At 29.8% G+C, this 27,762-nt stretch overlaps 1 protein-coding gene across 6 annotated transcripts; it reads right to left on the reverse strand.

Annotated features, from left to right (window-relative positions):
- Positions 1-648: 648 nt before the first annotated feature.
- LOC130933399 (uncharacterized) lies at positions 649-19,415 on the reverse strand. Of its 6 annotated transcripts, none has more exons than XM_057863002.1 (7): positions 19,038-19,415; positions 18,276-18,332; positions 5,046-5,192; positions 4,448-4,527; positions 2,445-4,283; positions 1,656-1,782; positions 649-1,533 (listed from the first exon to the last, which is right to left on the reverse strand). In XM_057863002.1, the coding sequence occupies exons 3-7, from the start codon at positions 5,182-5,184 to the stop codon at positions 806-808; spliced, it is 2,913 nt and encodes a 970-aa protein (XP_057718985.1). In that variant the 5' UTR covers positions 5,185-5,192; positions 18,276-18,332; positions 19,038-19,415; the 3' UTR covers positions 649-805. The 6 variants fall into 6 exon arrangements, with proteins under 6 accessions (XP_057718985.1, XP_057718983.1, XP_057718984.1 ...); XM_057863000.1 differs by having other exon boundaries at positions 5,046-5,241; XM_057863001.1 differs by having other exon boundaries at positions 18,276-18,422.
- Between the last annotated feature and the right edge of the window lie 8,347 nt (positions 19,416-27,762).

A 27,762-nucleotide genomic window follows, 5' to 3' on the forward strand; every position in this document is an offset into this window, starting at 1 on the left:
ACAAGGAAAAGGGATTTGAACTGTGATTCTCTTTTGGGGGATGTGGTGGGGGGTCCATTTTCCATGCAGAGTAGTAATGTTGATGCAGCCTAAAAGCTACACAACTATGGCTACATTTGGACCTGCTGTGACAGGTTGATCATTCATGATGATTGAATTGAGTGCTCAAATACAAGCATGTATTGTTGCCATCTTTAACTGTCACAAACTTTAATTAGAAAATTCACACTTATTGCAATGTATGTGTAGCTTTGTATCAATACATACTTACAGAAGCTCTATTGAGTTTGATTCTTTACTAGGGTTGCCATTTCCAAAACCTGGATTTCCTTTTCTGGGTGGAGCTTTAAGTGTTGATGGAATTTCTCCATTGTCACAATCACAATAACAAACTTCTGACCTATTGAAATTTTAGCTACTCACTTTTAGAAATTCATGTAGTAGATGTTATTCTCACTTTCCCAAAAAAAGAAGAGGGAGGACATAAATGTTCAACAGTCACATAAAAACAAGCACCTAACACTTCAAAGAGAAAATCACTCTACACTGGAAAGTAATAAGTTTGTTATAAACCATTAATCACTGTTATACCTTGTATTCTCTATCTGGCAAACGCATAGGTAAAGCTATTTATTAGAGTCACTGATATAACATAACTACAAATTGAAACAATTTTAGGTAGCATTTAATAGATTAGGTAAGTAGGGTCATTGGTTGATAATCAAATACAGCAATAATAGTGTTACAATATTTGAAGGAAAAAAAGAAGAAAAAAAAAGAGAGAACAAGCCAACCAAGAAGCCATTCAAGCCCTGCCTGTCAAATCAAGCACAGCATCCTCCACAAGTTCTTCCAGCAACTTCCCCTCTACCACCTTAACCAAAATATCCATCTCCAGACCCATAAGCTCAACCCACTCATTCCCCACAACCTCTTTTCTGACAACACTCTCCACAACCAGGCTGTTACTGTCCCCACAGTCACCCCAAAGAGACCTCATCCCACCAGATATTAAATCCTTCATCTGGGCCACAATGAGGTCCACCAATGGAGGAGTTGCACCCTCCAGGACTGGGAACATGCAGTGACTATTCCCACCCCACAACCTTACGTACTTCTCCGATCCATAACCGGTAATCTCCATTAGGGCTACATTAACACAATCAAATACTAGCTTCTGGTTGGATCTCCTCTGCCTTCGCCGGGCTTCAGGGAGAGGCTGAGGCTCCTTGTCATCCGGATTGGCGTAGTTATCCCTCAATGATGGATCCAAAGCACTGTCAAGGGAATGCCATCTTGGGTAAAATGAGTCGGACTGCACTTGATTGTCAAGTCCAGCTGCCAATAGTAGTTTATCAACGAGAACAAACCAATCTTGTTCCTCCACCTTGGTGTCTAGGGAGACCAATGATGGTTTTAACGGATAGGGACTTGCTACCTCTGCACAAGAGTCATCCCATGACAGGGTCCGAGCTATTGATTCTATGGGTGGTGATTTATCAATTAAATTAGACTTCATAAGCAGCCGTGATCCTATACAAGTAATACAAGAAATGACAGTCAGTAAATGAACCAATAACGATGACAAAGATTATCAAATAAGAACTTCCTGAAACAGCAAGATAGCAGCAGCCAGAGAAAGGTCTAAGCCTTACCCAGCTGACCACCCTTCATACAGTCTAAGGATCCATGAGCTGCATTCTCATCTTCAAAAGGAGGTTCTAAAACTGAGATTGGACTAGGCTGATCCTGGTTTTCTGTTGATGTCCCAGCCACTGTGGACTTTGATACAAACAAAACAGTATTCAGAATCTTGCACTATATTGCATTACCAATTTCCAGTACAGATAAAAAGGGATTTCACTGATATGAACCCAAAACATTTGGCATTCAGTTTAATATTTAATAAACTGGATATCAAAAAACCAAAGTGATTGTGCTTTGCTGTACTAGTTCTAGGCTCATTTATATAATCAAGTATCCAATAATGTTCACACCAACTATAATTCCTAATTCAATTCTTTCATTATTCAAAGTATTACAGAAAATCCCAAACTGTAGTCAAGTACAATGGGTTGGCTTAATACTTGCCAGGCTGCTTATCATATCATCTAACTTTCTTAACTGTATAGCATGCAACCTACAACTTTGTAAATGCAAGCATATCTACAGTAGCAGAACTTTTCAGGGTTTCCATTACAAATTAATCATTAAGGAACACACATAAGAAACCAAACTTTAAGGACTTGTTGTGGTCTTGCAAACCAAGAACCTCGTACTGGTTTTTATATAATTAAAAAGATAAAACACATTTTTTTTTAAAATCTAGCATTAAAATCCAACATCCTTGAGTTTAGATTGAGCAATATGTAAACTTAAGCAGAAATTGCATAATGTGTCACAAGAGATGTAGATTTCAAATGCAGAATAACAGTATTTATTACCTCGAGAGATATTACGCCTTGTCCATCAGAGTCTGAATGTGATTTTCCAGATGATTCATATACAGCTGGAAGAGAACACTCGGCAAAGGCACCGCTGTTGAAGCTTTGAGACTCACCATCTCTAACTCCACGTGAATTTACTGGAGATACTGACGTATCAGTTAGAGTTGACTGAGATTCCTCTTTGGATTGAGATAGAAAAGACTTCTCCTTGGTTGATCTCTTATTTCTTGACAAAAAGAAATTTGTAACTTTCCCTTTAAATGATGATTTCATACTCTTTGACTTTGTCAACTCCTTGGAGACATGTGCTTTTCTAGTATCATGATCACAAACTTCAGTGCTGGGCCCAGTTTCATAGACAGTGGAAGATACAGGGACAGATTTTGACCTAGGAAGATTCTTAGGAGATCCATCCATGCATATTTCTTCACTAATATTACGACTGCAAGAAACGGAGTTGCTAGGTCCTTGGTCTCTGTTAATATCCTCAACCTCAGATATTATAACTTTCTTCATATCTGAAAGTGCGAGCATCTCACCTAATGTAGAGCTTCTCCGAAGATGTCTCTGCTCTTGTGTACCTTTAGTTGATGCCATCATGGCCCATCTTTCAGAAAGTCGTTTCTTGGCCTCTCGGCAAACAGATGACTCAGGAGAACAGGAAGCACGACTGAAGGATGATGAAGAAAAAGGGCTGCCACAGCGATTGATGTAATCCCAAGAATGCCTTGGAGATGGTGACATAAGTTCCAAATCACTCAAATTTCCTGCAGCATACTCATTATCTGATTTGTAAAATGAACTTTCATCTCCGATATATCCATTGGAAAATACTGAAGAATGCAATGTTTCATCTCTTTGATGGCTCCTCAGGCTTTCAGGTATTTGCTGTGCGATTTCGCTTGCATTTGTTGTTTGCTCTAGTGCATCACAATCTTCAAGACCGTGATATAAACTTCCAGTGTGCAGATTCCGAGGAGATGAAGTTGTCGGAGAAAGCACAGCCTTAATCTCATGAGTCTTCCCAGAGCTAGGTTTCAATACCACTATTCGAGTAGGTTGAACCGGGAAATCATCAACTTTCTGGCTGGCTGGAGAATACACAGGACTAGTTTTCTCCCAAGCAGCTGCTTGGCCAATATTTGTTGGTTTCTTAACATATTTATCATTCTTGCCCTTGGCACAGGGTTTTTCACGGTCAACCATCTTCGACGGTTTAAGAACAGTAATACGCTTAGTCTCAGCAATCGGAGTAGACTGAAGCTCATAAAGATTTTGGGAATCCAATAACCGGATTAGTAGGTCATTATTGGAGCTTAAAACTTCCAAGGCTTCATCAAACTCCTTAGACTGGCGCAGTCTCTCATCTGTAGAGAGACGTTTTGCTTCTATAAATTTCTGACGTATGAACGCCATTTTTTTTGCACTAACATCTTCAGTCCACTTTTCTCCATTTGGCATCGTGTCTCTTACATTGTTCATTCTCTGTGATTGAAGCCATATTTCATAAATATCTCTGTAAGCAATCTGTTCTGTGCTCGGATGACCTTCATGAAGCATTTCCTTGTCCATAAATCTATCTTCCAGCTGCCAGTGTCTGAATGGTGTTCCTGAATGACCATGCATATGTTGAGAATAATCTCCTCTGTAGCTTCTCTCCATGGCCAAATTAGGCTCTCCCCGTGGGAGGGCTTCAAGCCCCATTAATTTGGCAACTACATTAGGTGGATTATGCTTGGAAACAATTTCTTTGGACATCTCTTGGTCTATGAGCATCTTGATGGGTGTTCCATTGATTCTCTTCTGTGAAGATCCTCTCATCGAGTCTGAAACCATCTGTAAAGTTCATGATAAGACTTAAAAAACAATAAAATGATTAAAAACAAAGTGTCTAGTGAACCAATAGAACAAACAAAAATTCTTGGCATAATCATCTTGTTAATCTTTCCTTTGTCCAAATAACATTGAATGATAATGAAGGACTAGAGTCTCAAAATTACCAGCTTATCCTCTAATTGATCACCAAAAGAAGGATTGGTGATCCTTGCCACATCTGATTGACTTCTCAAAAGTGAAGAAGCTGCAAGTCAGGTATAATTTAGTGAGAAGGGATAAAATACCAACTCAGCAACATTTCGAGAGCACAATTTATAAGTACAATGACTTATTTATTCTTAGCTAGCTTCAAGATAGATAATAAACAGTTGACAATTCAAACTAATTACATGTAGAAACAGACAAATCACCAAGAGAGAGGTGTTCGTCGAGACAAAGTCAACAAAAAACCCAAAATAAATTAGCTCCAAATAGAAATTAAGTGGGAAAACAGGGATCAAACGACAAATTATAAATCATCAACTTAAACTAACCAATCCACCAAACGCCAAAACTAAGATCAACAAGAGGAGGAACTAAGTTTAAAATAACCACCATCCGCTAGAATCAGAGAGTTTCAATCATTGTCTAGGCAAGAAGATCATATAAATAAACAAATAATCCAGCAATCAGCAATAATTAAAGCATTGACTTTGGGCTGTTAAAAAAAGGGGGTAATATGAAGATTTAAAGGGGTAAAACAAAGAGGGTCAAGGAAATCACCATCATGATGTGGCTTATCAGTGAGTAACCTATTTCCAGAAACCCCAGCAGTCAAATCAAAGAGGTTGACCATTCTTCCCAGGCAGCCAGGGAAAGGTTTCTCAACATTGTGAACTCTTCTGTTCTGAACCCCATTCATTTCAACAGCTGCACAAACGCAATTACATGAACATCTGAGTTGATTTTTTGGGAGGATCTGTAACAAAAATGCACATTAAAAAAAATAAAATAAAAAAAGGCAAGATCTAAGAAAGTAAACAAAACACAATTGCAATTAACACATGGAAGAAATCAAGGTTTAAGTTATACTCAGAAAAGGCAGCTGAAAACAAACGTTTGAGAATGAAACTCCAATGTGGAACCTCAGTTGTTACATTTACTCACGAGAGAGAGAGAGAGAGAACGCAAGAACCAAGATATTTGAGCGAATTCAGAGGGAATAATGAAAGGATAAGAAATCAAATCAAGTAAAGTCATGCGTCAGCATAACACAAGACAGAAGAGAAAAACATTGGTCCAAGTTCAGATTCGGAAGAGGAAAAGAAGAGAAGAGAAGAGGAACAACACAGAAGAAAATGCTCCAAAAATAAAAACTCGTTCTCTCTTTCTCTTTCTCTCTGTATTGCCAGTGGTTAGGGTCCCGAAAAAGCGAAACGACAGTCGTTTGGAATTCCAAACACAACTGCAGCACAAGGACGAAAGCGGAATCTCAATTGAAATAAAAAGCAGTTGCAGAGAGAAAAAAAGAAAAAGAAGAAAGAGGGATGACCGAATGGCGAGATCGAGGGATTGGCAACAAAAAACGAAGAAAGCGAAAGGCGCGTGAGTGTGGTGGTGGCAACAGACCTGGCGGTGAGTATCGAAGCTACGGCAACGGTGACATCGAGCGGCGGCAGCGGTGGGATCTGACGTGGCAGTGGGGGAGCGGGGCGGAAGAAGAGAAGTGATGAAGACAACGGCGAGTGCGTGATTGCGTTTCTCTCTCTCTCTCTCTCTTGGGTGTGTGGGTTTGAGTTATTGGGCTGGCTGCTGTTTGCACCGACTCTCTTTGTCGAATTCCAAAGTGTCTATTCTCATTATTTCATTCTCTTGTTCCTCTTCCTCTTCTTCTTCTTCTTCTAAACTTCCATTCATATATCAGGTTTTTGGATTAACGGCCATAAACTATTCATACACACACTTAATCACTTATTACTAATTTACTCTCCAAATTACACCCTCTACAAACTTTATATAAATTATAGGTAGATAAATAGGTTCATCAAAAAAGAAAAGATAAATAGCTAAACCTATTTATGCGTTTTTTAACCTTTTGTGGCGTCAAAGTAATCACTCGATTAAATTTCAAGATTTACTAACACTAGAAATTTTTCAACTACTCAGTCAAGTGGTTTGTGATGTAAGAAGATATATATATTTTTTAAACCAATATACACAAACATTTTTTTATTTATTCAATTTTATCATATGATATATAAACAAAATTAATTTTGTAAAACATTTTATAAAATTACATTTTTTCTATTAATACTAGCGGCTCAACAGGCACTAACGTGCCTGTTCAGCCGCTTTTCTATTATTTTTAAGAAATTAATTTTATTTTTTTGTTAATATATTATTTACTTTTCAAATTTATTAGATTTTTTAATTTAATATTGACATGATCTTATTTATATCATATTTTGTTGAAACTAAAATTACTATAAGATACTTTAAAATGTTAAATTATAAAACCACACAACAGAGAGGTAATATAAAATGGTCATAGTTTAAAATTATAGGTAATATATGAGGTGAAATATTCGATAGAGTAAATTTTTATTCTCAACTATTCTAAAATATACAAAAAGTATTTTCAGAATGATAATGCTTCTATTGTATTTCTTTAAAAGTTTTGAATGTCGTCTATTAATTTATAATATTTTTAACTTAATTTTTTAAATTTATTATAACAAAATAACGATATGATGAGGATTTTGTCTGCTAAAATTGCGAAAATATTTTTAAAAAATAGTTTATTCATCGTACTTTATTTTGTTTTTTTTTTGGTGTTTATGTTATATTCCATACATTATTAAATTTCAATTTGATAAATTTTTTTATAATCAAGGGCTTATTATTTAGTTACTGTAATTTAATTAAGATTTATTTTTTATCACTAAATGATGTTATGTGTATTACAGTTATTGCCATTAAATAATATTTGTAGTAGCATTTTTTTTAGTTTGTACTTAAATTAGTTATTTAATAAATATTTGTCCGGTAACTCATAAAAATACATACAATGTTATCTATATTTTTAATTTGAGAATTTTTAATTTGAGAATTTTTAATTTAGTTACCTATTGACTTGTAATATTTAATATAGTATTTTGATATTTTTTAAAAAATTAGAACACATTTTGTCATGACCAAATTTTGCTATCTATTAAATTTTTAGTTGGATAAAAATTCTATAATAAAAAGGATCCATATAATTTGTACAATACATTAATAAATACATGAGATAAAATAAGACATATTTTTGTACTATTTTTTAATAGTTGTTGTTTTGTGTTTAAGATAGATCTTTTCTAATTTTACTATTTAATTTTAAAAGATATATGTTGTTACCAAAATTTTATTACAAAGTTACTGTTATTATTAGTCTTATGAATATATTGCCTATTTAAAATTTATAGTATTTGTTAATTATTTGTTTTAATTTTTTTATTATAGAATTCATAATTTTGTTTGACATTAGGCATTTTATATAGTAGTGTACAATATCAAACCTCTTAATTTATTCAATACAAAAAATATTTTAAATGAATATTATGCAATAAAGATAAAATATTAAAAATATAAGTAAAGTAAGTGAGTACTAACTATTCATATTTGCATGACTTTTAGCATTGTTTGTAAATGGTTCATTATAAGAAATTGATTGAGACATTGAATTAGTATATTAAGATTATCTTGACCTACACTGATACAAAAAAAATACAAACTTAATATGTTGTAGATTATCTTAAAAGTTTGTTAATCTTTTATATTAAGATTTAATGTGTTTATATGTTAACATTTCACATTAGAAAATTATTATATATTTAATATTATTAAATTAATATATTTTTTAATAATAAATAATGTTACGTGTCTCATGATTATTATTATTGGTTGATATAATAGCATTTTTTTATAATTGATATTTAAAATAGTTATTCAATAAAAATTGATTCAGTAACTCATATAAATATGTAAAGTATTATCTATATTTTTAATTTTAGAATTTGAAAATTATTTATCCAATCACTGTTTGTAATATTTAATATAGTATTTAGATTTTTTATAAAATTATGACCCATTTTACCGTGATCAAATTTTGGCATTTGTTAAATTTTTAAATGGACAATAATTTTATAGTAAGAAGGATTAATTTTTATTTATGCGATGCATTTAAATACATGAGATGAAATATCAATATTGTTGTATTCTTCTTCTATTATTATGTTTGTATTTAGGTCAGATTTTTCCTGGCTTTATTTTAAAATTATAAAAATATATATTATTACCAAATTTTTAAAATATGAAAATATAAATTAAAATAAAAACTAAAAAAATTAAATTAAAGTATATTAAAAATCATTATGTTACATTAATTTAACACAAAATATAAATACTATTTTGATAATAAAATTATTATGTTTGACAACTTTTTGTAATTATCTTATAACGTAGTATTTTTATATATAAAATGACTTCATTTTTTTAATATAAGAATGCAAATGCATATTTTTTATTTTTAATATTTTATCTCAAGCATCTACATTAATTTGAAACATAAATATATTTTTTTAATAAATTTTTATAATAAAAGTTTTAGTTAAAGAGTACTCAATACTTCCTTTTATAACTTAGAACAGTAAAAAAAATTTCATTTCAGAGTTATTACTTTGTAAAATATATTTAATCACTCAAATTTAAAAATATACATGGTAAAAAATAAGCAATATGCTAATTTTTTTTCTCTTTATTCTATTTGTTATTATTAGTTTTATGAATATATTGTTTATTTTAATTTTTTAACTATTTATATATTATATGACAAAGATGAAATATTAAAAAAATTATTATTTTGTCCACTAAATTTATGTTATGAAATAGATTATGTAAGGATATACGAAATCTAAAAAAAAGTGGACATCAAATTCTAGTAACTTTTTGTATTTTTTTTATTAAAGAGTGCTTTGTAATATGTAATTTTTTAAGTTAAATAATAAGCATAAGAGTGTATATTAATTTAATTAATTTTGTTATAGAATACCAATTAATTATGTTACTATGACGTCTGTTATTTTGTTATTGAAAATGAATTGATATTTAAATTGAGTACGTATTAATAGTTTTTTTATTGAAAGTGAATAAAATAAAAAAAATTGAGTACGTAGTAACGGTTTTTTTTTTTATTAAAATTAGTTTTTAAGTTCTGTCGTGTCGTGGGATAAAGCCGGTGAGAACAGGGGTAAAATAGGAAGAAAGAATTGGATACTAAAATTTCGTATCCCCATTATATATTGGTATAGATGAGATGAAATATCAATATTCTTGTATTCTTCTTCTATCATTATGTTTGTATTTAAGTCAGAATTCTCCTGATTTTTTTTTTAAATTATAAAAAATATATACTATTACCAAAATTTTAAAATATGAAAATATATAAATTAAAATAGAAACTAAAAAAATTAAATTAAAGTATATTAAAAATCATTATGTTACATTAATTTAACACAATATATAAATATTATTTTGATAATAAAATTATTATGTTTGACAACTTTTTATAATTATCTTATAACGTAGGATTTTTTTTGTTTAAAATGACTTCATTTATTTTTTTAATATGAGAATGCAAATGCATATTTTTTTATTTTTAATATTTTATCCCAAGCATCTACATTAATTTGAAATATAAATATTTTTTTGTAATAAATTTATAATAAAAATTTTAGTTAAAGAGTACTCAATACTTCTTTTAATAATTTAGAGCAATAAATTTATTTTTATTTTATAATTATTACTTTGTAAAATATATTTAATCACTCAAATTAAAAAATACACATGACAAAAAATAAACGATATGATAATATTTTTTCTCTTTATTCTATTTGTTATTATTAGTTTTATGAATACATTGTTTATTTTAATTTTTTAATTATTTATATACTATATGATAAAAATAAAATATTAAAAAATTATTATTTTGTCTACTAAATTTATTTTATGAAATAAATTATGTAAGGATATACGAAGTCTAAAAAAAATTGGACACCAAATTCTAATGACTTTTTGTATTTTTTATTAAAGAGTGTTCTGTTCTATATGTAATTTTTTTAAGTTAAATAATAAGCATCAGAAATATATAAATAGTGTATATTAATTTAATTAATTTTGTTATAGAATACCAACCAATTATGTTACTATAACGTCTGTTATTTGGACCAACTCCATTATCACGCGCTTTCAATTCTAGATTTTTTAAAGAGTAGAATTAAGATATTAAGCAAAAATTGAATTTATAGCCGAAAAAATTAAATTATCATTATACATGTTAAGTTTTATGTTACCTGAAACAAAATGATGATGATGATGATGATGATGGGTGGCTCTTACCATTTGTCTAATTGTAGTTAATTCTGTACTTGACAATGAATTTGGAATAGAAATTATATTAGTTGATATAATATGATTGCTGATTGGTTGAATTTTCTAATTATATTTGTCAGAACATAAGGTAGCAAGACACAAACAAGAAAAATGATTGCAAGAGCACGATTGAAAGTGAAACAGATATTTAACTCTCTTGAGTAAAGTACGATTGAAGACGCAGAAATTTTTGTTACTGAAAGTGAATCGTATTTAAATTGAGTACGTATTAATAGTTTTTTCTATTGAAAGTGAATCAACTTTAAATTCTGTCGTGGGTTGAAAGTGAATCAGTTTTAAATTTGTCGTGGGTTAAAGCCAGTTTTCGAAAAAATAAAATAATATAAAAAGAATTGAGTACGTAGTAGCAGTTTTTTTTATTGAAATCTATTTTTAAGTCCTGTCATAGGATAAAGCCAATTTTTAATAAAAAGAAAACAGGGGTAAAATAAGAAGAAAAAATTGGATACCACAATTCCATATCCCATTATATATTGGTATAGATAATATTTTTTTTAGTAATTATTCATTAATAAATGTTGCATTAATGATTCTGTTTATTATATTTCAATGTGTTTATTTCAATTAGACTCAATAAATTACCAAAATTCAAACTTATTATCTTAAACTTCTTCCTTGATCATATGGTTAGAATCGTTTAACAGAAGTTCTTCAGACCATAAAATTTTTAAAGTAAAAGAAAAATACAATAAAATATATTAGAAAACCTAAAAAAATAAAATAATTTTTAAAATAGAATATATATAAGAAAAATAATAAATTAAAACTTACTTGACCTATGACAGAAAAATAAAGAGAACGAAATAATCATGAAAGTTGAAATAACGAAAAATATATAACACAATTCTTATCTTAACACATTTAAATGTTATATGTCAATCTAATAATTAATAAAAAATAATATTATCCAATGTAAAATAGATTAAAAATAAGAAAGAGATTAACAAAATCAATTAACAAAGTTCTTATCTTAAGTTGCCAGATTATTTAAAAAATCAATTAACAAAGTTCGTATTTTACTATATTTATTATATTTATTGTGTTATATGTCAATCTAATAATTAATAAAAAATAATATTTTTTAATATAGAACATATTAAAAATAAAGAAAAAATTAACAAAATATACTTAGAGATTTTTCATTCTACCATTGGTAAGTATAAATTTTTTTACATCTTTTATATGCCAATCGTATGACAGATGAATAATATTAAATTAATTAATCTTTTTGCAATAATTTAAAAAATTGGTAAATGTCAATTTTAGTACTCTTTATAAATAAATGTCAAATTCAATACTTTACATAATTAATAGTTTAGATAGTTTAGGAAATTATAAACATAGACTTTAATAATACGTATCAATTAATAAACATAGACTTTGATAATACGTATCAAACAATACAAAAAAAATATTGATAAATTTTAATAAATATAGAATATATTTATAAATAAATTTTAGTACTATAGAATATATTTGAATAGTAGTGCTCGATCTATAATTATACAAAAAAAAATATAAACTTTAGATGAAAAAATGAAATAAGATAAAGAGTACTTGTCCTTTGAATTTTTTTTTTAAAATTAAAAATTAGTACTCAAAAATAAAATAAACCGTAAATATAAAATACCAACCACTTGTATTATCATGACGTCTATTATTATTTTTCAAAAGGCACCTGTATTTGGTAATGGAATTGGCATAGAAATTGTATCAACTTCCTTGTCAAATCCTCTCACAATGATTTGCAGGTGTCCCTTTCTTAGTAAATGCATGTCAGAACCAAAAGATAGCAAGATGCAGAAAAAAGGATCGACAACAGTGAGGAATATTTATAAGTGGAGCAGTTATTTAATTTCCTCACGATTGCAGCAGTTATTTAATGGGTTAATGACTTTTTTGTTACTTATAAACAAAAATGTATTATTACTATTTTGTCCATAAATTTGATTTGTAAAATAAATTATTTGAGGGTAAATGGTGTCTTTAAAAATTGGACACCAAACTCTGATATTGGCTTTATATATTGGTATAGATAAAAGATAATTATTTTTATTGAGATGTTATTAAGTAATATACATATATAAAATTATTTTACAAAATACAACTATTTATGTCCTAGTCTAAAATTTCTAAACAGTCCCAAAATAAATAAAGTCCAGTTAAGAGATCCATCTCAATCAACTCATACTCGACCTCCTAAAAGTCGGACACGGCGACAAGAGTCTGGCCATACTTATTCAAATAAGTAACCGATTCCTAAGATATCTTACACTCATCTAGAAAGGATATTTCAACAACTTTCCTAAAAAAAAGAGAACGGTTATTTATCATCAAAAGTAAAACTACTAATTTAAGAGCCAATTTACTAAAACCTGCTTTAAACTCTTGCTAACTTAAACATCGGAATCATTTGTTAGTATCACTCTCCACCTCCTCATAAAGATCTCAGACGACGACACCTCAATATTAGTAGAAGTCGAATGATGCCCTCAAAAAAGAGTCTAGACACCTCAATATTAATAGAAATCGGAGGCTGCCCCCAAAAAAGAGTCTGAACTTCATATTCAAGTCAAAACCAACTCAATTTCAGATAACCCCAAACAACATCAAAAATAAATTTTATATGCAAATCTATTTTTATTTTTATTTTTATTTTTTTCCTTTCCTACGGTAAATGAAACGAAGGAATATTTGAATTCGCAAATAAAACTTATATATAAAACAAAAAATAGCTATTAAACTAACTATTACATACTTTTATAGAAATTATATATACATACATTATTTTATAAATTTTTAATTTATATTTTATATTTTAATATTTATTTATATCAGCAGTTATTTTTTTTATACATGTGAGATAGATGTACACAAAATTCTACAGTAAAAGTAAAAGGATTTTTTAGAGGCTAAAAGTAAGTGAATCAATTTAGGTAATTAATAATAGACTGAAATTAATTTAATAATTTTTTTTGTTTCTCTAATATTATCGTATCTAAAATAATATAAGAACAAAGAACATACATGATAAAAAAATAATATAGAGTAAATAGTTATTTTTAACTATAAAAGATTGAGATACTGACAAAACTGACCATAAAAAATTGAAACTAAAGTTATACCCATATAAGATAAATTTTGTTTGACAAAAATAATCAATAATTAAATTTTTATTAATAATTCCGTAAATATCCCCCCTATCCTAAATCGATTCATCCCCTTTCTCATTTTTCCCTTACCGCAGCCAGTACCTCATAGAGGTTGACTTGGAGAAACAGGTGTTCATTTTATAGTTTGGGGTTGTATTATATATATAAGCATACCCTGGCCAGTCTTAACTTTGCAGGTCGAGTCGGAGCTTGTTATCTGTATTTTGGAATTCTGATCCATATATATTTGTATATATATATTTTAAACCTTCCTTTTGAAACTTGCTGAATAGAGACATTGGCAGAGACATTTAAGTACACTCATACTTTAAAAGAAAACAAAGAGATATTTGCTGAACAGCTGTCTCAGGATCATTATGCGAGTAAACATCTGATCTTGTGATATAAAATTAGAGATTAATTATATAGCTGTCGCACTAATCATAATAACATGTATTACACATGAGTCTTACACGTAGAGGTTAGAGGTCGCGACTCAACAATCTCAGCAAAGCGGGGAGGACGCCGATGGCTCTGCTACTTCAACCGTCAATCCTGATGCAGTTTGGCACGAGCGTGACCACCTCAGCGTCGTACAAGAATCGCATATACAAGTTGGGGTGATTTTTCGCCAGCAGCCTCCGCACCTCCACGTTGAGGCCATCGTCTGCCTCTGCCACCAATCAAACCATCGACCCCGAGGAAGGCACTGATTTGAGGTTGCAGGTGCAGGAGTTCACCCATAGCCTTCACGAGCAGGCTCAGTAGCTGACCAATTATCAGAAGAGGTATCAAGAGATCCTCACACGCGTAACAAACACGGATGACCTTAGCTTAGAGTGGAGCGAGCAGTTGGAGTGGCTTCAGCGGATAGAGGCTCAGATGGAGGTGTACTAGGCTCAGATACACGCCACTGGCATTATCCCTGCTGGTGGCAGTGGTACTGCTGGTGGTAACAGTGCTGTTGGTGGCACATAGACATCACCAACTTCTGCACCGTTTCAGCAGGACCACGGAAACGACGACGACAACTACCTGAATCTTTAATGATTAAGGTTTTGTTTTATTATTTCATTGTATTTATTTTACTTTAAATTTATTTGAACATTTGATATTTAATATTACATAATTAGTTTCTGTTACTTATAAATTGACCATTATAATTGTGTGAAAAATAAATTTAAATAAAAAATTAAAATAAAAAAATTGTTATTAGGGTCGAATTTATTGAGGGAATAATTCAATGGTAATAATAGTGCAAAAAATAATATATTGTGGCATCAAAATTACTGTTTAAAAAAGGCAACGATAACTAAATAGTTATTTATTAAACATTGATAGATTAATTTATTAAACAATATAATTGTGGCACCAAGATTACTGTCCAAGATTACTATCTAATATACAACATGATTTTATTAAACATTGATAGATTAATTTAGATAAAAAAATATAATATGATATAATATTTTTGAGTAGTATTACGTTACTTAAACCAAGCTATATGTTTTTAATCGATTTTACTATTTTTTTTAAAGAAGAAAAACAAAAAACACGGTATCATATTTTTTTTTCAAAAATATTATATATATACAAAAAATTATTAATCACATATTACTTAACTCATTTTTAATATATATTTTATACTTAAATATATATATTTTATATAAGTGACTTATTTTTTATATACATGTAGTATAATTTTAATTTCTTTTAGGTCTAATAAGTTATATCTTTTAATTCTTCATTTCAACAATATATTCTTAATGGTGTGCTAATATTAGAGGTCCAAAAGTCTAAAATCCTAAATAAATTCTTAATTTAATTGTATTTACCTTCATATTTAACCTTAACTAGCTTCCATAAAATTTCTCAATGGAGTATTCTCTGGCTCACATTTTTTTAATAATATTAAAGAATTAATTTTTTTCGGTTAACATTAATTAACTCTATTAAAATTATTTTACTTGTTTTAAATTTTCGACTTTCAATCATAAATTTTAGTTATATATCTTAAATTATAAATCCTAAATTCTAAAGGTGGTTAGTATTAAATAATTAAAAATTAGTTTTTTATATTTTCTTTTTTTTATTAAACATCTAAATTTATTTTCAAAGAATTTATTTTTTAGAAATGCTTGAGAATTATTATCATGGGTGGCAAACGGGCCTAAATCCGTCGAGTCAATCTGTGTAATCCGCTAAAAAAGATGAGTCGGGCTAAAAAATTAGGACCGCTAAATAACAAAAGCCCGCCTAATCCGTACCACTTAAATCGCAAATTTTGGCGGGACGGGACGGGCTTATCCGTTGGGCTTAGCTTTTTTTTTGTAAGGGGATATTTTTGTAATTTTTTGTCGAAATTTAACTTCCGCCAATCCAACTTACAAGAGTAAGAAGATGAAAATTGAGTGTTTTGGATTATATTTATATTGTTTTGAAGACAATATTTATAAAGGATAAGTATTTTTTCGTTCCCAATGTCTGGGGTCGAAATCAAAATCGTCCCCAATCTTTTTTTTTTTTATTAAAATCATTCTCAACGTTTAAAAACGCTTTAAAATCATCATTTCCCGAATTTTTGGACCAAAATACCCTCATCATCATCATTCTCCTACCACCACCACCACCACCACCATCCTCCCTCACCGTAACCCCCCTCCCACCCCTCACCCCACTCCCTCTCCACTGTAACCCCTCCTCCCACTCCTCACCGGTCTACCCTTCCCCCCTCCTCCTCCACTTCCCGCCCTCCCCTCTCCTCGCCCACCCACCCCCTCCCCCAACCCCGGTCTCCCCTCCCCTCCTCCTCCCCCTCCCCCCTCCCTTCCCTCCTCCCGCCCTCCCCTCCCCCAACCCCTGCCCCCGGTCTCCCCTCCCTGTCTCCCCTTCCCTCTTCCCCTTCTCCGTCTCCTCTTCCCTCCTACCGTAACCCCCTCCCACCCCCTCATCCCTCACGCCACTCCCTCTCACCGTAACCCCCCCTCCCACCCATCACCCCACTCCCTCACCGTAACCCCCAACCCCTTCCTCATGCCCTCTCTTCATGGTCATCATCATCATCATCAGATTTCATCAGCAACAACAACAAATTTTATCAAAAATTCAAAAATTTAAATTTCAGCAACAACAAATTTCATCAACAACAACAAATTTCATCAAAAATTCAGTTCATAGAAGAAGAAGAAAAAGAATAAGAAGAAGCAGAAGGCAGAAAGCAAAAGCAGGGGCGGCGGCGAGTTGGGAGTGATGGAGAGAGAGACGAAGAAATTGGGGGGGGGGGGAGAGACGAAGAAATTGGGGGGTGGTTTTTTTAATATTATTTTTAATTTTTATTAATAGTTACGGGTATTTTGGTCAAAAAATTCGGGAAATGATGATTTTAAATCGTTTTTAAATGTTGAAAATGATTTTAATAACAAAAAAAGGTCGGGGACGATTTTGATTTTGACCCCAGACCTTGGGGACGAAAAAAGTACTTATCCCTATTTATAATTATGTTTTGGATTATGTTTATTTTGTTTTGGAGATAATATTTATAATTATGTTTATTAGATATTTACAATTACAAAGACTTTAATGTTTGTGAATATTTCATATAAAATTTTTTTGACCAAATAATTTTTGAAGGCTTTTAATGAAAAAAAAATTATTAAAGACAAAAATATTTCATATAAAATTATTTTGAGAATTTATTTTTAAATTTTGTTTTCCCATAAAGTCTTACCCCGCATTGTCGATTGCTCGGTATATGAGAAACAATCGGTGCTTTAGTTATTTGTTAATATTGTTTGTCAAACAAATTGGACTTTGTTGGTTTAGTCATGTGTTGGGTGTTCCTGAAGGTGGCAACCTACCAACAAGGCAACAACTATGAAGACCTTTACATAACCATGATGTGAGTTATGTTGTGGCCTTTAATATTCTTGCTCCAACAAACACGTTTTCCATCAAATTACAATAACAATGCCAGTCCTTGACAATCAAAAAATCAAATAAAACCCTTTCAACTTTGTTTAATTTGCGCAAACTAACGTCTATACTTTCCACAATTTTCTCTAGATGTAGTTTTTCATGTACTTTTAGTAGATACTGAAATTAATTTATTGAAATTAAAAAGAAATGATTTATATGTAATAAACTATTGTTAGAAGAATAAATTGAAATGATTAAAAAATCGTACCAACAAATTAAAATAGAATATTGCAAAAAAAAAAAAGTAAAGAAAATATATTAGCATACTCTAGATTTCCGGCTCTTTTATTTAAATAAATATTTAAAAATTATTAATTCTCAAAATATACACTATTGAAAAGGAAAACAAAAATACACATGACCATTTTAATGGTACTGGCTGTGAAATGAAATTTACCTTCAACTCAGTCTAGACATCCGCGAAATGGAGGTGAAAGTGTCAAGACCAACTCAGCTGCGTCATACACGAAATGAAAGTCCAATTCAACTGTATCGTCCGAAAAATAGAGAACGTATAGGTCTATATGAATACTGTTTTTGGCGGCTGCGAAATGAATATATTTTTCAACTTATGCTTTGAATTTTTCTCTTGAAATTGATATTAGTTGGATATGAAAAAATAATTTTTTTTATTTTTAGTTCAAGAAATATTTTTGTTTTTCAACTTTTTTCTACTGAATTTGTGTTTAACTATATATTTTACAGGTAATAAAAAAAAAAAAGAGTCCATGCTTATAGTGAAAATTAAGAAACTCAAATCAGAGTTTTATATAAACAGTAAGTGCACTGTTAGAAGATTACATTTGAAACTATCGCTGTGTTGTGAATACTGAATGGATAATTAAATAAGAATGTCCTGATTTTGTTAATTTTCTAATCTTATTTTGCACATTTTGATAAATAAAAATAATTATTTTTTATTTGCTTATGAGATTTGGACTTTTTTATTGTTGCAGATTTAAAGATCACAGAAGATGTAGTTCATGATTTTGCTCATGCTTATATCAGATATCTAGTTTTAGCTGTTCATTCTTTTAGGACATGTCTCTATGTGTTCTGACTTGAAAATAAAGATTTGCCAGAAATCAAATGTTAAGTTTTACGAAAATATCAGTAAAGATACATTGTCAAGAGACGATCTGGATAATGAAATGCTCACCGATGGTTTATTTCGCGGACGCCACCCGGAGGTGCTCCATTTCGCAGCACAACCTATGAATTGTCCCAATTCGCAAGCGCCTCATCTATGATTGGACATACTGGCTTCAACTCGCAGGCGCCAGCTTCCATTAGGCAGATGCCTGGGCTGAGTTAAAGGGAAAATCTATTTTACAATCGATACCAGTGAGATGGCCATGCGTATTTCTGTTTTCCTTTTCAACTGTGTGCATTTTGGAAATTAATAATTTTTAGATATTTATTTAAATAAAAAAGCCCTAGATTACCATTTCAAATGTTGAAAAGAGTATTTTTTTTTACAAATATAAAAATAGTCATACAACACTCATAGTTAATAAGAAAAATTAGATCTAAATTTAGAGAAGAAAATTAGATAATTTTTATGTTGAACTAAAACTTGAGAGTGAGTCCAATATTCGATTACAATAAATTTTAATAAATAAAAATAGAGACGATAGAATATTTTTAGTTTCTTGATTTACGCAAAAAGTACTACAACATTATGAGATTTCTTTTTCTCTTCTTCAAGTAAATTTAAATTCTTTCCTAATCTAAAAATATTTCGATGGACAAAAGACAATCCTCAATATTTCATTCTCCCGAATATGCACCACCATATCAAAATTATCCATAAAGAAAATATAAAACACCACAAAAGGAAAGAATCGCCCATAAAAGAGAGGACACGGCAAAAGAAAAGTTATTGAGTATTGAGAACCAGAAGGAAAAAAAAACCAAACCAACAAAGCAAATAGAAACACAAAAAAAAGAAGGAATGAGAGAAAAGATATGACGAAAAAAGAGACATAAGAAGAAGAAAGAATGAGAGAAGAAGAGGGTCGAGATGGTATTGGATATTAAGAAGTAGATAAAGAAAAATAAAGTAGAAACTAGTAAAACAAAGAGGAAAGGGAGGGTGAGACGAGAGAATATAAAGAGGAAAGAAGAAAGGGGTGTATTGGGTAGATCGAGTTCCATAAAAAAGGTACAAAAGAGGAAAGTTCTGTGTATTGGGTAGACCGAGTTCTATCTAAGCTATTTAAATATACCCGAATGAGCCTCCAAGAACCGTTCAAAGCAGGATTAGTTATCTTGACAGTTATGAAAAACTCTTTTTCAACAAAAATCTCAACAACTATACCTTTCTTTTATGCTAAAGCCAATTCACTAGCTGTACTTGTCAGATTAACAATCTTTCAATCCGTAAAATGATAAGATCTCAACTTACTTTCTATGGTTTTTTGTTTCACATATAAACACAATATCGGAAGAGTGAGATTGACACTTTGATTTAAGTCTCCTCAAATTCTGACAGTTCCATAAAAAAATTCTCATGACGAATTAAAAAAATAAAAAAATAATAAAATAAAATAAAGAAAGAATGGACAAAAGTCAAATATTGACTTAGACAAGATAAAAAATTTGTTTTAGAAAAAATTCTAGCAGATCAATTTGAAAGAATACCAACTCAATATCTTATTAATCATTGTGTAAGGAGTATTTTTATTTAAATCTTAAAGGGTAATTGGAAATTTTTACTAATAATGGTGTTAATGTATTATAAAGTGCCATTAATATTTTCATTTAATATATGTAGTAAATTTCCTTGCTTGTTTCATATTTTATTGGCTTATTGCGTGGATAACGAAATTTTTCAAAAGCGTTAAGCAACCACTTCAATTAGAAAATAAATATTAGTCGAGGACAATTAACATAATAGATTCATTTCTATCTCTTATAATTTTCACAATATAATAAATTAACACAAATGATGTTTGAGACATTTTTTAATTATCATAACAAGACAAAAAATGAAAAATAAGAGTAGAAATAGAGAAGGGACATATTTCGCATGGGATGAATCACCAAATAAGAAAAAAGGATAAAATATTTTATGATTATAAGAATTAGGAAAATGTTCTCTATTGATAGCATAATCGAGTGAGATATCCTTAATTTTCATAATAAATTAAGTGAGATATATATTAATCCATTTATGGTTAATTTTTCTGGATATTATAAACGGAAGAGTGTAATACATTAATATTATATATTATATTAATTTAGTATAATGCACTGACGGAAGAGTTATTAACCTCACAAAAGATTGTAATTAACGATATCAAAAAAATATAAAATAAATAAAAATGAGACTAATAATTTAAAATAGGATAAAAAATTAATTAAAATGAGATTAATAATTTAAAATAAAAAATTTTTTAAAATTAATGAAATCGGTAGTCTCAACTTCTTAAACTGATCTTAACTACTATTAATTAATAATTCAACGATTTTTTATAATTTTTTCACCTTCTCTTTCTTCACTTAAATCGTTAATAACTATTTTTTTAATTATTTTGTTAGTCCCTATAGTTTTGTAAAATTTTTAATTAGATCTCTATACTTTTTTTCCTTTTAATTAGGTCTCTATATGTTAATTTTTTTTTCAATTTAGTCTTTGCCGTGACAAAATCGTTTGAGATAACAGAATATTCTGTTCAAAAATAGAATATTCTCCTAATTAGATTAGAATTACTAATTAAATCCACCCCATCTTTTTAAAATACCAAAACTAACCCTTAGTATTTTTTCCCAAAAATGAAGAACCCTAGTGTCTGCTCTGCCTTGCTTCGTGTTGGTGGTGTGTCGCTTCTGTCGCGTTTTCTCACTGTGGATCGCGTCGCCGTACCGCGCCTCGCCTGACCGCATTTCACCTTGCTGCTTTGCTCTTCGGGTGTCGATGCTAATGGTAGAATCTTCAAGAAACATCCTATTCTAATCTCAGGTTCAGTGGGGAGCTATAGAGCTTATTTGGCTGATGGGTCAGAGAACAGGTGAGATCTTCAAAGGACTAATATCAAGTATTTAAGAATTAGCTGTGATTGCTCTTTACTTGTGGTGTTTGTTATATTTTCTTATCTTTTGTGAAGCCAGTTAATTGATCAACATAGTTAATGATATTCTAGATATGATGATATTCCAACCTTTCTTCTTCATCTTGGTGTCCCATTTTAATCTCTTGGTTTTTGAAGAAGAATTGATTGACTGAGATTGGAAATAAGGAGAAGCTGAATATTTTAGCGGTGTTCTATTCGTATTGTGTTGTTTTCAGTTCCTGTCTCTCAAGTTATGAATTCTTAAGTTGTGTGAATTTGTAGTTAAGTTTCAGTTTTGCTTAATTGTTTGTAACTTCTGTTTGTTTCTCAAATTATATTCTAAATTTTGTTGATGGCTATGATCCATGGATTCTTCAAAATTAAGGATGTATTGTATTGCACTCGTATCTTTTAAAGAGTATTTGAGCAAAAAAAAATTGGAGTTCTTAGATTTGACCGATAGTGAGCAGAATGCCATGAATGGGTAAGTTTTCTTTTCTCTTTTACCTGATTATGAATAAAAGCTTTGTAGCTCTAATTGCATGTAACATAGCTGCTTAGAAGGGCTAATAATTGGATTAATTTATGCTTTGTAGAGGTCTAAAGTTAATTTGCTTATCACATACTATTGTATGCCAGACAAGTTATGAGCTACTTAAGAAAATCAAGATACTTAGTGTTGTTTCTTTGGTACATACTTAGGCCTTTTAATCTCACTAACACGTATGCATTTTTTAAAAATGTGATATGACATCATCATCATTATTACTAGCATCTTGCTGTCATATATAATAAGAGAGGAGGAAGGAGTATAGAACTACCTAGAAGAAAAAGAGAAGAGAAAAATGTCACATATCTTTATCTACTGCTGTAACAACTTCAGTTTGGCTGATCCCCAAGCATTTATAGCCACTAGAAGATGCATCACAACACCCTTTGCTGCTAAATCTAGAGGAAAAAAAGAAAAATTTTATGTTCTTGTAGAGTTTGTAATATAATTAGATTATAGATGTGGATTGAGAGCTTAGTTGGCTTTGAAAATCTAAGGTTACATATTGGTTTATTGTGTGTACAAGAAGATGTAGTAGATCAGCCAACAATGTCCACAGTGGATGTGAGACAATGACACTTTCTATTCCTAATCATCCTGCATTTTCAATTGAAAGAAAGATCAAAGAAGAGCCAACATCAAATGCTTTTGATAAGGATCTTTTGGTCAATTAAGTATTAATTTTAAATATTCTACCTACATCATTAGTATAAGTGTTCTGTTTTGAAATTGTATAAATAAATCAGGTCTGCCTTTTTAAATCATTGTTGTTTAAATTTGTTATAGTGTACTAAATTCTACTCATCATTCAAATATATAGTGATAATTTCTTCTTTTTTAGTTGATTGAGTATGTTATATTATCTATTTGTTTAACAAAAATTTGAGTTATTTCTGGGTGAAAATCGATTCATTAATTAAATGTTGTAGTTATTGAACTATGTTGAGATTTGAAAAGTGATCCTATAAATTTCTAATATGGCTAATAACAGGGACGGACATAAGGGGGGCGAGTGGTGGCCTCGGCCCCCCAACTTTTTTTAAGAGTAATAAGTTATTATGTTTAATTTATTTTTTTTTAAAAAAATATTTAGTATTTAGTCTAGTATAAATAAAAATTTAGTTTAATTTAAATATTAATAATTTTTAATATCTAAAAAATAAATAACAATATTAAAGAAATCTGAAAAAGATATTATTACTAATATTTTTTAATTAAATAAAAAATTTCAAATATCATAAAGTGAATTCTTTTTCTTCTTGTAGCCGTCTTTTTTTATTCATTTGGTATTAATTTTCTCTATTTCAACTGCTACAATTAAGAGATCTTTTTCAACTATGAATATTGTGAAAAATAACTTAGAAACAAAATAAAAGATGAATTTCTTGATAATTTTCTTTTAATTATATTGAAAAGAAAATTACTGAAAAATTTTACACAAATTCCATTATCGGTGAATTTTATGATATGAAGAATCGACCATTTCGTTAGTAAAAAGTATACACATATTTCTTTTTACTTTAAAATATATTCTCTGTCAATATATTTTTGTAATACATCTTATATTATATAATTTTTTTACATAATTTTTAATATTATATGTGTTATTGGCCCCCCCATAATATCATTTCTGGATCCGTCCCTGGCTAATAAGACCATGCCGCTATGTTCTATATTGAGATTAAGATTTTGGTTGCTGCTGTAGTATGATATAAAAAGAAGCTGCAAATAGATAAAAGAGATTTTTGGTACAATTTGTATATAAATAAGCAAAAAGAATAATATTGACAAAATAAAAGGAATTATATGAATATCTTTCATTGATTATTTATAGTTTCACCGAATTTTCAATTAGGTTCCTATACTTTTTTCTTTTCAATTGAGTTCCTAAAGGTATATAAGTAATTTCACAATTTACTAATATTTTTTTGACGTTTAACGTTAACAGGAACTAAATTGAAATAAAAAATAATGTATAGAGACCCAATTAATATATATATATATATATATATATATATATAAACTTAATTAAAAATTCAATAAAACTATAGAAATTGACAGAATAATTAAATATTTTTTTTAAATAAATGTGATCAACAATTTCTGTAAACATCGTTACAAAATATATATATGTGGATTATACATCTAAAATCTCATTTCGAGATATTACACAAATCTAATTATAATATCAAAAATAATTAGCGTCAATTTGTTCCTAAATTGAGTGAGATTTTACCGATGTAGTCCCTTCTCAAAGGAAAAAATAATTGATATATAATAATGTTAGTTTTAGTTTTAGAAATTAATTTTTTTTACTTCGAAAAAAATTCCTATACAAGATATTAAGGTTTTATTTTTTTCATATTCTTTTGTAAAAGATAAATAAATTTTTATTAGGTGTCATTTTATTTGATAATAATGAAAGATTTTATTAGAATTTTGATATAATATTTGTGATTCTAGTGAGCCATTTTTCATGGAAGATGAAGATAGGCGTTAAAGGGAGAAAATCTTGGATGGGCCACAATCTATGAATGGGTGACGTACAAGCTGCACATGCAAATGATAATGACCCTTTAAATACAAATATTCAATTAATTAATTATCATGACCATAAATAATATTCCTTAATACAAGCAATTAATGCGAAAATAATTCCACCTCTCGGATTCTATAAGCATCATCATAATCTACGTGCAGTACAATTTAGGTATCTTCTTTTTAACTTGCCTTATATTTATCAGAAATATTTATTAAATTTATCAATTAAAAAATAATTATTAAAAGATAAATAAATTTTATTTTCTTATTATATATTTATTAAAATAAAAATTTAAATTTTATAATAATAATCTTAACATGTATTTTTTTAAATAAATTTATAATTATTTTACTCGTAAATAATTGAGAGCGACCCTCGTTATTTATTACTAACAACGACTTATGTATTACAATAATTAATGAGCTTTTTTTTTATTATTCTGGAAGAAGTTGGAATTTCTGATACGTATATATGATTTGGTGAGTATTATTTAATATCATTTCTTTTTTGACCACGCGCAACATAAAGAACATATATAAATTCGTTGGGCCATAATAAGGAAAATTTTAAGTACCATATAATATGCTATGATGACTTATGCAATTTTCTCCTTTAAAGTATTGATTATTTATTTTAACCACAGATAAAGTATATTTTTTATTCTTAAAGTTTGGTAAAAATTTTAAAAATATTCTTAAATTTTATTTTGTTTTAATTTTGTCGCAATAATTTTCGATTTGCATTAAATATACTCTCGACGACTAAATTTTTTAAAAATTTAAGACTAATCTAACAATAATACATGAAAATTGTGCTTGATTTACTTGTATTGAGGGTTATTCTTATGAAATTGTTGTTGAACTAGTCTTAAATTTTTTTTAAAAATTAGTCGTTAGAAGTATAATATTTGATACAAATCGAAAACTTTTGAGACAAAATTAAAACAAAGTAAAATTTAAAAATATTTTTAAAATTTTTATCAAATTTAAAGAAAAAAAATATAGTTTGCCCTAACCAAATTTAGTAATTAAGTGAAGGGATAAGAGTTGAAAAATAAATCCCGAACGAAATATGCAAAAGATAATTAATAATGAAATTGAGTATGGGTCAACCACTTATATTAATTAGTTATTTAAAAATGTACATTTAAGGAAACGAATTTAATTTTAATATTGTAAACAGAACACATTTTAATCTTAACGTACGTAGAGAAGAGAAGATGTTTGATCCTAAAGTTTGGTATATATTTGCGTGCTTTCCTTCATCGAAAAATAATAAGAAACAAAATGATGTGATAGCTTGCATTGGGAATTAATCTGATATATATATGGAAGATATGTATACATACATAAATTGTGCAATTGGTTAATGGAAATGAATCCTACCTAACTCTTTGAGAATTTTGTTACCCTTTTCAAGGTTGTGACGCAATTTAATTTCTTCCTCCTTCATATAGGCAATGCCTTCAAAGCTTCAACTATCTTTCTTCTACTCCATTACAAATCATCATAACAAAATAGAACAAGGAAATAAATAATAAATGGTAACACTAACACTAGCTATGAGTAATTCCATGAGTTACTCTTCATTATTAAGTTTTTGAACCAATTAATATAAGGTAATTTACCCAAATAAATAAAATAGGTGAAAGCTTTACTCAAATACACAAAACAGATATTTCTTATTTGATTGTGCATTTTCACACTTCTATGTAAACCGTGACAAGTTACCACGGTTTCCAATTTTAATATAAACCGTAGCAGCTAGCAACGGATTATGTGTTGCGTGGTTTGTGTGTAAACCGTGGCAAGCTCCAACGGTTTACGAAGGGAGAATGCGAGGCATAAACCATGGCAGGCTCTCACGGTTTATGAAGGAGAAATTTTGATCATAAACCGTTGTAGGTTACAACGGTTTATGAACACCGAAATTCTATATATATGTGAATAGAGAAATTCTACTTGCATAAGAGATCATTCTCACAATGGCAAGTGAGGAGGAGAGTGTTCTTGCTTTAGTGCATTGCTCTGGGAAAATTAAAAAAGGCAAAAGCTATGGTGTGAAGTTCACTGACAAAGAACCACTGAGTGTGTTCATCAGTTCGTCAAGCACTTTGTCAGATCTAAAGAACAGCATCTTGCAGAAGCTTGGCGTCTTTGGTACGAAGTGGGTGAAGAAGCTATTCTACAAGATTCCCATCGCAGTTGTCTCGACTGGTGTTCAGTATGATACCTTTGTGCTAGCGGCTGATGAAGATATTAGGGTTCTGTTTCATTGTGTTAGGAGTTTTCCAGAGATCCGAATTCATGAGTTGTTTGCGAAGTTGGAGGTTGGTGTCGATAGTTCTGGGGCATCAGCTCCATTTCATAGCTCGACTACCGCGGGAGGTGCGTCTAGTTCGATACCTGCGGTCAGACCGTATCTTCCGCCGGTGGGTCCCCTACGTTTGCGGCTGATTTAGAGCGAACGGTTGTTGTTGGTTCTGTACAGTTGGAGAATGCAGGAACCTTTGAGCCGCCTGATGTCGTGGGCACCGGTGGTTGCCAGTTACCTTATATGGAAGGCTTTGGTGAACCTGATAGAGTAGAGAATGCAATGTGTGATGATGACTCTAACTAGGAGCCTGTCGATATCATCGGGGACAGCGACGACGACACAGGTGCCAATCCACATGCGCAACATGGGCCTTCAAGTTCTGCTTCTCAACAGTACCCTCCACACTTCTCCACACTAAACT

Source organism: Arachis stenosperma, chromosome 6, assembly GCF_014773155.1.
Source record: "Arachis stenosperma cultivar V10309 chromosome 6, arast.V10309.gnm1.PFL2, whole genome shotgun sequence".
NCBI lineage: Eukaryota > Viridiplantae > Streptophyta > Magnoliopsida > Fabales > Fabaceae > Arachis > Arachis stenosperma.